This window comes from Salvelinus alpinus, chromosome 30 (genome assembly GCF_045679555.1).
Source record: "Salvelinus alpinus chromosome 30, SLU_Salpinus.1, whole genome shotgun sequence".
NCBI classification, from domain to species: Eukaryota; Metazoa; Chordata; class Actinopteri; order Salmoniformes; family Salmonidae; genus Salvelinus; species Salvelinus alpinus.
Genome location: NC_092115.1, coordinates 4,026,906 through 4,040,423, shown reverse-complemented (window position 1 = coordinate 4,040,423; position 13,518 = coordinate 4,026,906). Strand labels below are relative to the sequence as shown.

The window sequence follows — 13,518 nt, the reverse complement described above, 5'->3', positions numbered from 1 at the left end:
GAGACAGAATGAGACTCCTGGGTTGTGTCGAGGAGACAGAATGAGACTCCTGGGTTGTGTCGAGGAGACAGAATGAGACTCCTGGGTTGTGTCGAGGAGACAGAATGAGACTCCTGGGTTGTGTCGAGGAGACAGAATGAGACTCCTGGGTTGTGTCGAGGAAGGCACTGAAGGTTTCATGAATAGAGCTGACATGATTCCTTACTATCCGTTCAATAGCGGCTGTTCCACCTAATATATTTCTATCTGAACGTTCCACAACGATGTACCCGTCTGAACAGGGCTTCCCGCTCTAACTTCTCCACTTTGATCTGACAGAGTACGAGGGACGGAAGTCCGTGAATCCTCAGACCCCTGGATCTTCTAGTCTCAACAGTGGAGGGAAGAACGCCTCGTCCAGACCTCCTCCTATCCAGCCTGTACACGGACGGGTGGACTGGGCCACCAAGTACGGAGGAGGCCACCGGTAGCACAGCCCACCGTAGCCATATGACTGGGAAGAGTACCCATATGACTGGGAAGAGTACCCGTTGACCCCACTGTAGCCATATGACTGGGAAGAGTACCCATTGACCCCACTGTAGCCATATGACTGAGAAGAGTACCCATTGACCCCACTGTAGCCATATGACTGGGAAGAGTACCCATTGACCCCACTGTAGCCATATGACTGAGAAGAGTACCCATATGACTGGGAAGAGTACCCATTGACCCCACTGTAGCCATATGACTGGGAAGAGTACCCATTGACCCCACTGTAGCCATATGACTGAGAAGAGTACCCATTGACCCCACCGTAGCCATATGACTGGGAAGAGTACCCATATGACTGGGAAGAGTACCCATTGACCCCACTGTACCCATATGACTGGGAAGAGTACCCATTGACCCCACTGTAGCCATATGACTGGGAAGAGTACCCATTGATTCCACCGTAGCCATATGACTGAGAAGAGTACCCATTGACCCCACTGTAGCCATATGACTGGGAAGAGTACCCATTGACCCCACTGTAGCCATATGACTGGGAAGAGTACCCATTGACCCCACCGTAGCCATATGACTGGGAAGAGTACCCGTTGACCCCACCGTAGCCATATGACTGGGAAGAGTACCCGTTGACCCCACTGTAGCCATATGACTGAGAAGAGTACCCATTGACCCCACTGTAGCCATATGACTGAGAAGAGTACCCATTGACCCCACCGTAGCCATATGACTGGGAAGAGTACCCATATGACTGGGAAGAGTACCCATTGACCCCACTGTAGCCATATGACTGAGAAGAGTACCCATTGACCCCACTGTAACCATATGACTGAGAAGAGTACCCATTGACCCCACTGTAGCCATATGACTGGGAAGAGTACCCATTGACCCCACTGTAGCCATATGACTGGGAAGAGTACCCATATGACTGAGAAGAGTACCCATTGACCCCACTGTAGCCATATGACTGAGAAGAGTACCCATTGACCCCACTGTAGCCATATGACTGGGAAGAGTACCCATATGACTGGGAAGAGTACCCATTGACCCCACTGTAGCCATATGACTGGGAAGAGTACCCATATGACTGGGAAGAGTACCCATCGACCCCACTGTAGCCATATGACTGAGAAGCGTACTCATTGACGGTGTACTTCCTGAATTGACTGGAATTGAATTGGAATTGAATTGGAATTGAATTGAATTGAATTGAATTGAATTGAATTGAAATGGAATTGGCTCCAACCCTGATGGGCATTACAACAGTCAGAACTGTTTCCCCTCTACTGAGAATCAACTCCGAGGAAGAATTCAATTTCCTGCAGAGCACCGTGAGCGGAGGGGCACTCCAGCTAGCGGGAAGAGGGACTATTTCCTGTCTGTGTGTGTACACACAGCATCATTCTAGTCTGTTAGCCTGAGTCTCTGGCTGTGTCCTGAATGGTACCCTCTTCCCCATAGGGCTCTGGTCATAGGTAGTGGACTATAATAGGGCTGCATTTGGGACTACACGATGTGATGTCAACTGTTGTCGTGTAGCTAGCTAGCATCGTTCCAGTCAGGGTACTGTACAATATTTCAGCATTACCTTCATTACATGTTTGTTATTATTTTTCTAGATTTTGTGAGAGTTGACTAAAAATAAAAGTATTATTTTACTACTAAAGCAGCCAATGAGTTCAAGTTATGCATACTTAATTTCTGTAAGATAACATTTGTCCGTATATCAAATATAAGTTTTATTCATAAAAAGTAATCGCAAAAAAAGCTTGGTCTGGACATTTCTTGAGAACATCTTCGATAAAATCATTATCAGTCTCTTCTTCTTGCTGAATACTTTTCGGTGTCATTGTATGAGGATAAAAACCTATTGTTTTGCATCTTCCATATACGATTTTGATTTATAGTCATGTGGAAAATGTGGAAAATCTTTTCTTTTTTTTATGTGTAATCTTTCTAAATTAATAACTATTTAAATGTAGTACATTGACAAAGAACAACGGTGAATCATTCTCTGGACACACGTCAACTGAGACAAACTTTCATGAATATGGATATATTCATACATTATATGTTTGTCGAGAAAGGTTTCATTTGTCAGTGTTTCTTTACATGAATGTCAATTCTGGCATCAAATTACTGTGTATATAAAATACATAAACAGTGAATATAAAACATTGACATTCCTAGATTGTACCCATTTATGAGTCATGTGGATTGTCTTAAGATGGCGCCGGAGAAGAAGGCTGACGTTTTATGTGTTCCCAACCAATTGTTTTTTTTTTTTAACGTATTTTGTACATAATGTTGCTGCTACCATCTCTTATGACCAAAAATTACTTCTGGACATCAGGACTGCGATTACTCACCACGGACAGGCAGAATCCTTTTTTTTCTTTAATAACGAGTCCGATGAGCCTGACGTGAATGATATACTGCTTTCTCGGGAACAGGCCCAGATCCCCGTGATTTGCATGAAGAGGAGGTGGAGAAATAGGGGCCAGAGGGCGGGCTGCCTTCTGAGAATTCGTAGGTGATTGAATAAACCCCCACTTCCTTCCATTCTGCTAGCAAACGTGCAATCTTTGGAGAATAAAATTGATGACCTACGCAGAAGATAAAACTACCAACATGACATTCAAAACTGTAATATCTTATGCTTCACGGAGTCGTGGCTGAACGACGACACTATCAACATACAGCTGGCTGGTTATACGATGCACCGGCAGGATAGAACAGCGGCGTCTGGTAAGACAAGGGGCGGAGGACTATGTATTTTTGTAAATAACAGCTGGTGCACGATATCTAAGGAAGTCTCGAGCTATTGCTCGCCTGAGGTAGAGTATCTCATGATAAGCTGTAGACTACACTATCTTCCTAGAGAGTTTTCAGCTGTATTTTTTGTTACATACCACCACAGACAGAGGCTGGCACTAAGACAGCATTGAATGAGCTGTATTCCACCATAAGCAAACAGGAAAATTCTCATCCAGAGGCGGCGCTCCTAGTGGCCGGGGACTTTAATGCAGGGAAACTTAAATCCGTTTTTACCAAACTTCTATCAGCATGTTAAATGTGCAACCAGAGGGGAAAAAACTCTGGACCACCTTTACTCCACATACAGAGACGCGTACAAAGCTCTCCCTCACCCTCCATTTGGCAAATCTGACCATAATTCCATCCTCCTGATTCCTGGTTACAGGCAAAAATTTAAGCACCAGTGACTAGATCAATAAAAAAAGTGGTCAGACGATGCAGATGCTAAGCTACGGGACTGTTTTGCTAGCACAGACTGGAATATGTTCCGGGATTCCTTCGATGGCATTGAGGAGTACTCCACATCAGTCACTGGCTTTATCAATAAGTGCATCAAGGACGTCGTCCCCACAGTGACTGTACGTACATACCCAAACCAGAAGCCATGGATAACAGGCAACATCCGCGCCGAGCTAACGGCTAGAGCTGCAGCTTTCAAGGAGCGGGACTCTAACCAGGAAGCTGATAAGAAATCCCGTTATGCCCTCTGACGAACCATCAAACAGGCAAAGCGTTAATACGGGGCTAAGATCGAATCGTACTACACCGGCTCTGACGCTCATTGGATGTGGCAGGGCTTGAAAACCATTACAGACTACAAAGGGAAGCACAGCCGAGAGCTGCCCAGTGACACGAGCCTACCAGACGAGCTAAACTACTTCTATGCTCGCTTCGGGGCAAATAACACTGAAACATACATGAGAGCACCAGCTGTTCCGGAAGACTGTGTGATCACACTCTCCGCAGCCAATGTGAGTAACTCCTTTAAACAGGTCAACATTCACAAGGCCACAGGGCCTGACGAATTACCATGATGTGTACTGCGAGCATGCGCTGACCAACTGGCAAGTGTCTTCACTGACATTTTCAACCTCTCCCTGACCAAGTCTGTAATACCTACATGTTTTAAGCAGACCACCATAGTCCCTGTGCCCAAAAACACTAAGGTAATCTGCCTAAATGACTACCGACTCATAGCACTCACGTCTGTAGCCATGAAGTGCTTTGAAAGGCTGGCCATGGCTTACATCAACACCATTATCCCAGAAACGTTAGACCCAATAATTTGCATACCGCCCCAACAGATCCACAGATGATGCAGTCTCTATTGCACTCCACACTGCCCTTTCCCACCTGGACAAAAGGAACACCTATGTGAGAATGCTATTCATTGACTACAGCTCAGGGTTCAACACCATAGTGCCCTCAAAGCTCATCACTAAGCTAAGGACCCTGGGACTTAACACCTCCCTCTGCAACTGGATCCTGGACTTCCTGACGGGCCGCCCCCAGGTGGTGAGGGTAGGTAGCAACACATCCACCACGCTGATCCTCAAAACAGGGGCCCCTCAGGGGTGCGTACTCAGTCCCCTCCTGTACACCCTGTTCACTCATGACTCCACTGCCAGGCACGACTCCAACACCATCATTAAGTTTGCCGATGACACAATCACCGACAACGATGAGACAGCCTATAGGCAGGAGGTCAGAGACCTGGCCGTGTGGTGCCAGGACAACAACTTCTGCCTCAACATGATCAAGACAAAGGAGATGATTGTGGACTACAGGAAAAGGAGGACCGAGCACACCCCCATTCTTATCGACGGGGCTGTAGTGGAGCAGGTTGAGAGCTTCAAGTTACTTGGTGTCCACATCACCAACAAACTAACATGGTCCAAGCACACCAAGACAGTCGTGAAGAGGGCACAACAAAACCTATTCCCCCTCAGGAGACTGAAAAGATTTTGCATGGGATTTTGCATGGTATACCCTGTCTGTCTTGTTGAGCTTTGACATGGAGTTTCTACCTGGTAAGGTCAGGCTAGGGTATATTAGCTATTCGGTGATGGTGTTTGTTCCGAACCCGCTACGGGGCTTTAGGTGCCAAGGATTTGGACATGTAGCAACAGTATGTAGAAGGGAGATCCCAGGATGTGGAAAGTGTGCAGGAGGGCATAGTCAGAGGGAGTGTGAAGTTGGGGTTGAGAAAGCACCGTGTGTAAACTGGGGGCACCTGTGCAGCTGGGAGTCTGAAGTGCCCTGTCCTACAGAGAGACAAATTGAGATTGCCAGAGTTCAAAAGAAGGTTTCATATGCTGAGGCAGTAAGGAAAATAGAGGATAACTCAAGGATGAGGGATTTGATCGGGAGCCCCCCCATTGAGGCCTGAAGAGAGAGATCCAGAGAAAATGAATTTTTAGTAAGGTTGAATTTCATGCATTTATAACCATGGTAATCAACTGCACTGCATTGATGGAGCGGAAATCACAGAAGATAGATGTGGTAGTTGCAGCAGCAGATAAATATTTGGATGTGAGAGATTTCAGTGCAGAAGATCTACAGGAAGTTGAGAGAAGGGGTTCCATCCTGCCATGCTGACGGCCTCGTGTAGGCTCGTTTAGGGCCAAATAAGTGGTTTGGGGAGAGTGTATAGGTAAGGTGCAGTGTTAGACAGAGGTGCAATAAAAAAAATCCCTTTTTTATTTTTTTCAAAATGTGCAATCCGCACTCTGACCTGCGAAAGGCAGCAATATGCAACACAGCGTTCAGTCTGCCGGAAATTCACACGAAGAAGAAGTTGGTTATCAGTCTGAGAAAAAGCCGTGAACTGGTCGCTGGCTGGAGATTTCACTTTTATCCTGAAGGAAAGTACGTTGCTTCGTGGTGAATGAGTAGGTAACGGACAATGGTCGTACTAAACGTCGTTAGCTAACTACTACCCACAGATAGTTTGCTACTAGCAAATGTAATGTTTTGCTAGCTGGCTAAAAACACCGAAGTAGCTAGCTTACCTCTAGCTAAATCAGGAGAGGCGGTTTTGCTTGTCACGAGATGGTTGCCTCATACCCTAGCAAGCAAATCCACTGTCTGTGTAACGTTAATGTTAGCTATTTTAGCAAAAATAGTGGTAACGTTACTAACTAGCTCACTACTAGCCTCTGCCGTCTCAATATTTTAGCTACGTTAGCTCACATGACCTGCTGCACCTGCAACTGTTTTACGTTAGTAACTTTAAGTTGAACTTACTAACAACGCTGGTTAGTAGTGTTAACTAACTGACGTTTAGCGTAGCAACATAACTAGCTAGCTATCTAGCTAACGTTAATTATCTAACCAACGTTAGTCTGTTAACTTCTGTTTTCCCCAGATCTCTTGGGACGGTTTAATTCCTCCGGTTAGGGGTGTTTTAAAACTAGCAGTATGTTCGGGAAGAAGAAGAGGGCTCCGTTGCCAAAGGGCCAGGGCGCCGCTGCAGCCAAACAGGTGAGGGACACATCACCTGTGTGTGTCACAACGTAAAATGACAACGAGGAGGCTGGCTGGCTAACCTCTCTCTCTCACACACACACACACACACTATCCTATGTCAATATTCACTTTCCTTGGTTCCAGATGGGTTTGTTTGTTGACTTCAACCCAGAGGCGATGACGCAGGACATCGATGATCCGACCGTGGATGATGCTGATCTAGAGGCCGAGTTATCAGCTCTCACTGGGGGCAAGCCTGCTGGAGGGAGACTAAAGCAGAAGGGTAAGTCTCCACACACTTTGTTGTAATCGTGGTTAGAGGCGGGTGGCCGAGTGGTTAGAGGCGGGTGGCCGAGTGGTTAGAGGCGGGTGGCCGAGTGGTTAGAGGCGAGTGGCCGAGTGGTTAGAGGCGGGTGGCCGGGTGGTTAGAGGCGGGTGGTTAGAGGCGGGTGGCCGGGTGGTTAGAGGCGGGTGGTTAGAGGCGGGTGGCCGGGTGGTTAGAGGCGGGTGGCCGGGTGGTTAGAGGCGGGTGGCCGGGTGGTTAGAGGCGGGTGGCCGGGTGGTTAGAGGCGGGTGGCCGGGTGGTTAGAGCGTTGAGCCAGTAACAGAAAGGTTGCTGGACCGAATCCCCAAGCTGACAAGGTAAAAATCTGTCGTTCTGCCCCTGAACAAGGCAGTTCCTAGGCCATCATTGAAAGTAAGAATTTGTTCTTAACTGACTTGTCATGTTAAATAAAGGTAAAATAAATAAATAAAATACAAGAACTAAACAGCTTCCAGAAAGTATTCATACCCCTTGACTTTCTCACCAATCTACACACAATACCCCATAATGACAAAGTGAAAACATGTTTGTAGAAATTGTAGCAAATTTATTTGGAATTAAATACGGAAATATCTAATCTACATAAGTATTCACACTTTTGGTGGCGATTTTAAAAGCTTCGAGTCTTCTTGGGTATGTCAATCAGCTTTGCACATCTGGGATTTTATTCCATTCTTCTTTGCATATTTCTCAAGCTCTGTTAAGTTAGATGGGGAGTGGCGGTGAATAGGAATCTTCACGTCTTTCCATAGATTTTAAATGGGATTTAAGTCTGGGGTTTGGCTGGGCCACTCAATGACTTATACATTCTAGTTATGAAGCTGTTCCAGTGTTGCTTTGGCTGTGTGCTTGGTCATTGTCCTGTTGGAATGTGAATCTTTGCCCCCAGTGTAAAGTCGTTTGCACTCTGAAGCTGGTTCTCATCAAGGATTTACCTGTATTTGGCTCCATTCTTTGTTCCCCTCTGGTCCTTACAAGTGTCCCAGTCTCTGCCGCTGTAAAGCTTTCCCATAGCATGATGCTGCCACCACCATGCTTCACGGTAGGGATGGTGTTAGATGGGTGATGAGCTGTGCCTGGTTTTCTCCAGACCACTTTTCATTCAGGCTCAAGAGTTCAATTTGTCTCATCAGACCACATATTCTTTTGCCGTACGCGCTGAGTTTTTCACGTGCCTTTTTTGCAAACTCCAGACATGCTGTCATGTGCCTTGTTTCTCAGGAGTGGTTTCCATCTGGCCACTCCCCCCATAAAGCCCAGATTGGTGGAGTGTTGTAGAGACTGTTGTCCTTCTGGAAGGTTCTCCCATCTCAGCCAAGGAACTCTGTAGTTATGTCAGTGATCATAGGGTTCTTGGTCACCTCCCTGACCAAGGTCCTCCTTTCCTGGTTGATCAGTTTGGTCAGACGGCCAGCTATAGGCAGAGTCTGAGTAGTTCCATATTTTTCCCTTTTCCCAGTAATGGCGACCGCTGTGCTCTTTGGAAACTTTCAACATTCTAGAAACTGTTTTATACCCTTCCCCAGATATACTGTATGCCTCATCACAATTCTATCTCTGTGATCTATGGACAGTTCTTTGGACTTCATGGTTTTGTGTCTATGACATGCACTGTCAACTGTGGGACCTTTGATATAGACTGGTGTTTGTTTTTTCAAAATCATGTTCAAATAATTGAATTGGCCACATGTGTACTCGATGGAGTATTGTATGTAGATGGGTGACAGATTTTAAATGTTTTATTTAATCCATTTTGAATTCGGGTTGCAACACAAGAAAATGTGTAATAAGTCGAGGTGTATGAATACTTTCTGAAGGCACTGTAGATGTACTTTAATAAAATCCATTAATTAATATAATGAGATACAATTTCAAAGTTTTAATTAGCGATGAAATCTGCATTAGGGAACAGCGCCACTGTTCGCCGCCTTCATTGTTTTTGTTGATGAAGGACGGTGAGGAGCGTCCAGCAGCGTGGTAGAAACGTTATTCCTTTGAGGGTCATAGGTCATCCTTGTGATCACGTTTTATCTTTTAAAAAAATAATAAAATCACAAGATGGAACCCCCTGTTAATTTAGAATATTTCTCCTACTGATTACGCCGCTGATATGTTTCACTAATTCTTATGTCTCTCTGTCCCAGCCCCCTTACCTATGGAGAATATAGCCAGAATGGCAGAGGAGTGTATGAAGGATATATACGATGATGATGATGATGATGATGATAACCTGGAAGATGATGAAGATTTATTGGTAACTGTTTGTGTTTATTTCAGTCTATTTTTGATCATTACTTATTGTGTGTGTGTGTGTGTGTGTGACTCACTGCGTTGTGTGTGTGTGTGTGTGTGTGTGTGTGCGACTCACTGCGTTGTGTGTGTGTCAGTGTTGCGTTGAACCTGTGATAAACATGTTTTGTTTACCTATGTTACCAGGCTGAGCTGCAGGAAGTGGTGGGCGACGAGGAAACGGAGGATCGTGTGACACCCACCTCCACGGAAGAGACTCCACAATCACCACCCCAGGTAACTAACATGATATCACCTGCCTATACAAACTAAGTTGTATCCTGTAAATCCAGCGTGTGACTTTTTAGTTTTGACGGTGTTACCTGTGTGTATGAAATACTGAAGCGTGTAATAAGTGTTAATGGGCTTGTCAGTCACGTCTCTAATCAGAGCGTCGTCAACTACAATGCAAACAGCACTTACATTTCCATTCTCAACAGACTCTGGCAAACAAGTGGAGTGAAATACTATTTTACAATACTGAAATGTGTGACTCCTCTTTCCCTTATGCCACTACTGTTTTTGTGTCAGTTTGAAGTGGCTCAAGTTAATAGTAGTACATGAAATGGACTGCTTGTGTTAGTTTGTGTACAGGTATAATTTCGATGCTTATGCTGTGATAATGTGCTGCGACAGTCAGACGTAGTCTTGGAACCCGGGCTCACGTTGGGACGTAGTCTTGCAACCCGGGCTCACGTTGGGACGTAGTCTTGCAACCCGGGCTCACGTTGGGACGTAGTCTTGGAACCCGGGCTCACGTTGGGACGTAGTCTTGCAACCCGGGCTCACGTTGGGACGTAGTCTTGCAACCCGGGCTCACGTTGGGACGTAGTCTTGGAACCCGGGCTCACGCTGGGACGTAGTCTTGGAACCCGGGCTCACGTTGGGACGTAGTCTTGCAACCCGGGCTCACGTTGGGACGTAGTCTTGGAACCCGGGCTCACGTTGGGACGTAGTCTTGCAACCCGGGCTCACGTTGGGACGTAGTCTTGGAACCCGGGCTCACGTTGGGACGTAGTCTTGCAACCCGGGCTCACGTTGGGACGTAGTCTTGCAACCCGGGCTCACGTTGGGACGTAGTCTTGGAACCCGGGCTCACGTTGGGACGTAGTCTTGGAACCCGGGCTCACGTTGGGACGTAGTCTTGCAACCCGGGCTCACGTTGGGACGTAGTCTTGCAACCCGGGCTCACGTTGGGACGTAGTCTTGCAACCCGGGCTCACGTTGGGACGTAGTCTTGCAACCCGGGCTCACGTTGGGACGTAGTCTTGGAACCCGGGCTCACGTTGGGACGTAGTCTTGCAACCCGGGCTCACGTTGGGACGTAGTCTTGCAACCCGGGCTCACGTTGGGACGTAGTCTTGCAACCCGGGCTTATGTTTTTTTACATGTAATTTTTTTTTGACTTGGGCAACTAGGGGTAAGTGCCTTGCTCAAGGGCACCATGACAGATTTTTCATCTAATCGGCTTGGTGATTCGAACCAGTAACCTTTTGATTACTGTCCCAACACTGTTAACTACTAGGCTACCTACCAGCTTCCTGTGATGATGTGCTCCAACTTTCAGGCTCAGTCTTGGTTCTGACTTTCAGGCTCAGTCTTGGTTCTGACTTTCAGGCTCAGTCTTGGTTCTGACTTTCAGGCTCAGTCTTGGTTCTGACTTTCAGGCTCAGTCTTGGTTCTGACTTCCAGGCTCAGTCTTGGTTCTGACTTCCAGGCTCAGTCTTGGTTCTGACTTCCAGGCTCAGGCTCGGTTCTGGCTTCCAGGCTCAGGCTCGGTCTTGGCTTCCAGGCTCAGTCTTGGCTTCCAGGCTCAGTCTTGGCTTCCAGGCTCAGTCTTGGCTTCCAGGCTCAGTCTTGTAACCCGGCTTCCCACTTGTTTTTCCAACTCGGAAGGTCACATGCAGAGCCTTCAGAAAGTATTCACCTCCCTGGACTTTTTCCACATTTTGATGTGTTACAGCCTGATTTTAACATGTATTAAATGTTACTGGCCTGCACACAATACCCCATAATGTCAAAGTGGAATTATGTTTTTAGTTAAAAAAATAACACATTTTTATGAAAAGCTGAAATGTCTTGTGTCAATAAGTATTCAACCCCTTTGTTATGGCAATCCTTAAGTTCAGAAGTACAAATGTGCTTAAGTCACATAATAAGTTGCATGGATTCACTCTGTGTGCAATAATAGTGTTTAACATGATTTCTGAATGACTACCTCATCTCTGTACCTCACACATACAATTATCTGTAAGGTCCCTCAGTCAAGCAGTGAATTTCACACAGATTCAACCACAAAGACCAGGGAGGTTTCCCGAGGCCTCGCAAAGAAGGACACCTATTGGTAGATGGGGATTAACAAAAAAACAAAGCAGACATTGAATATCCCTTTGATCATGGTGAAAATATTTAAAAAAAGGTAAAAATAAAATAAAAACATCTGAGGAGGTCATTTGCAATTTAATTTTGCAATTACTATTCACAAACAAGTTAGTCAGAGTCTGTCTATTAATTACACTTTGGATGGTGTATCAATACACCCAGTCACTACAGGGGTCCTTCCTAACTCAGTTGCCGTAGATGAAGGAAACCAAGTTTTCACTCGTTATGGCGTATTTTGTGTAGAATGGTGAGAAAATAAATGTAATCAATTTTGAATTGTCTATTACACAAATGTGCAATAAGTCAAGGGGTATGAATACTTCTTGAAGGCACTGTAACGTGTATTGTCAGAAACCTATATTTACAATACTTCACAATACACATGAACACTGAATTATCAAACTTGGTTGTTGTTCTTATCATCAGTTAGCAAGGGCTCCTCCTGCAGTACCTGGCAGTCTGCAGCACACCTTGGAGGAGAGACTGAGTATGTACCGGACAGCTGTAGCCCACGCCAAGGCCTCGGGGGAATCGTCTAAAGCACGGCGATACGACAGAGGGCTCCAGGTGGTGATGCTAATTTGTAGTTCACTATAAACTCTCATGTCCTGCTGTGTTTTAGTGTAGAGCTGGTGCAAAAGCATGTACTCCTTGTTGCTCTCCAGAGCCTATATTCACAAAGCTTCTCAGAGTGTAAACACTGATCTAGAATCAGTTTGCCCTTTAATAAAATATAAATATCATAATGAATAAGATCATATGGTCAGGAAGGACCTGATCTAAGATCAGCACTACGCTGAGACAATTTGCTAATAGTCCTAGCAGGAGGATTTGACTACCCCCCCCCCCCCCTCTGATCTAAAGTCCGAATAGCTTTTTTTGTCCCGTCTCCTTATCTCTCTGTTTCTCCACAGAGCCTGGAGTCCATGCTGGTGTCATTGAAGAAGGGGAGGAAGGTGGATGAGGCTGACATCCCCCCACCTGTAGCCGGTGGAGCCCCTACCTCCACCGGCCCCCCACGACGTGCTCCTCCCCCTCCGCCCTCTGTTCTTCAACCTGAACCGACACCTCCACAACAGCAGGGGGAGCCAGAGGCTGCTGCTCCTGCTGAAACGTTACCTGTACCTGTTTCCCCTGAGGCAGTGTCACCCAGCAGTGAGGAGGAGCTTTCATCTATCTCCACCCTGGCCACTGTTAGCAGCCATCCTAGCACTGAGGGAGAGGAAGAGACTGGACAGGCCAGCACAGGTCACACAGGAAGTCAATCAATTAATGATTGTTACTGTTACTTAGTCAATCATTTCAATCAATTTATTTTTACCATGTGGGCAGCTGCAATTTAACACAGATTAGATAAATGATACAGGAAACAAGAATCACCTGCCTCCAAACAAATGAATGTTACATTTGTTTGTCTACAGGAGGTTCACTACACTCCTGGATGTGGTTGTGAATGCTGTCTACACTCCTGGATGTGGTTGTGAATGCTGTCTACACTCCTGGATGTGGTTATGAATGCTGTCTTCACTACACTCCTGGATGTGGTTATGAATGCTGTCTTCACTCCTGGATGTGGTTATGAATGCTGTCTTCACTCCTGGATGTGGTTATGAATGCTGTCTACACTCCTGGATGTGTTTGTGAATGCTGTCTTCTACACTCCTGGATGTGGTTGTGAATGCTGTCTACACTCCTGGATGTGGTTGTGAATGCTGTCTTCACTCCTGGATGTGTTTGTGAATGCTGTC

General features: G+C 46.1%; 1 protein-coding gene and 1 pseudogene across 5 annotated transcripts in view; both read left to right on the top strand.

Annotated features, from left to right (window-relative positions):
* Positions 1 to 2,417, top strand: part of LOC139560058 (serine/threonine-protein kinase MAK-like) — an 83,333-nt pseudogene extending 80,916 nt beyond the window's left edge.
* Positions 2,418 to 6,035: 3,618 nt separating this feature from the next.
* Positions 6,036 to 13,518, top strand: part of cc2d1b (coiled-coil and C2 domain containing 1B) — a 35,190-nt gene continuing 27,707 nt past the window's right edge. For 2 of the 5 annotated variants that reach the window (XM_071376837.1, XM_071376833.1), the window contains exons 1-7: positions 6,061 to 6,201; positions 6,674 to 6,789; positions 6,919 to 7,057; positions 9,244 to 9,353; positions 9,536 to 9,625; positions 12,197 to 12,337; positions 12,685 to 13,018. In XM_071376837.1, coding sequence (XP_071232938.1) covers positions 6,727 to 6,789; positions 6,919 to 7,057; positions 9,244 to 9,353; positions 9,536 to 9,625; positions 12,197 to 12,337; positions 12,685 to 13,018 — 877 coding nt within the window. In that variant the 5' untranslated portion in view covers positions 6,061 to 6,201; positions 6,674 to 6,726. Of the gene's footprint in view, positions 6,202 to 6,673; positions 6,790 to 6,918; positions 7,058 to 9,243; positions 9,354 to 9,535; positions 9,626 to 12,196; positions 12,338 to 12,684; positions 13,019 to 13,518 lie in introns of all 5 variants that reach the window. The other 3 variants (XM_071376836.1, XM_071376838.1, XM_071376835.1) reach the window with 3 other exon arrangements.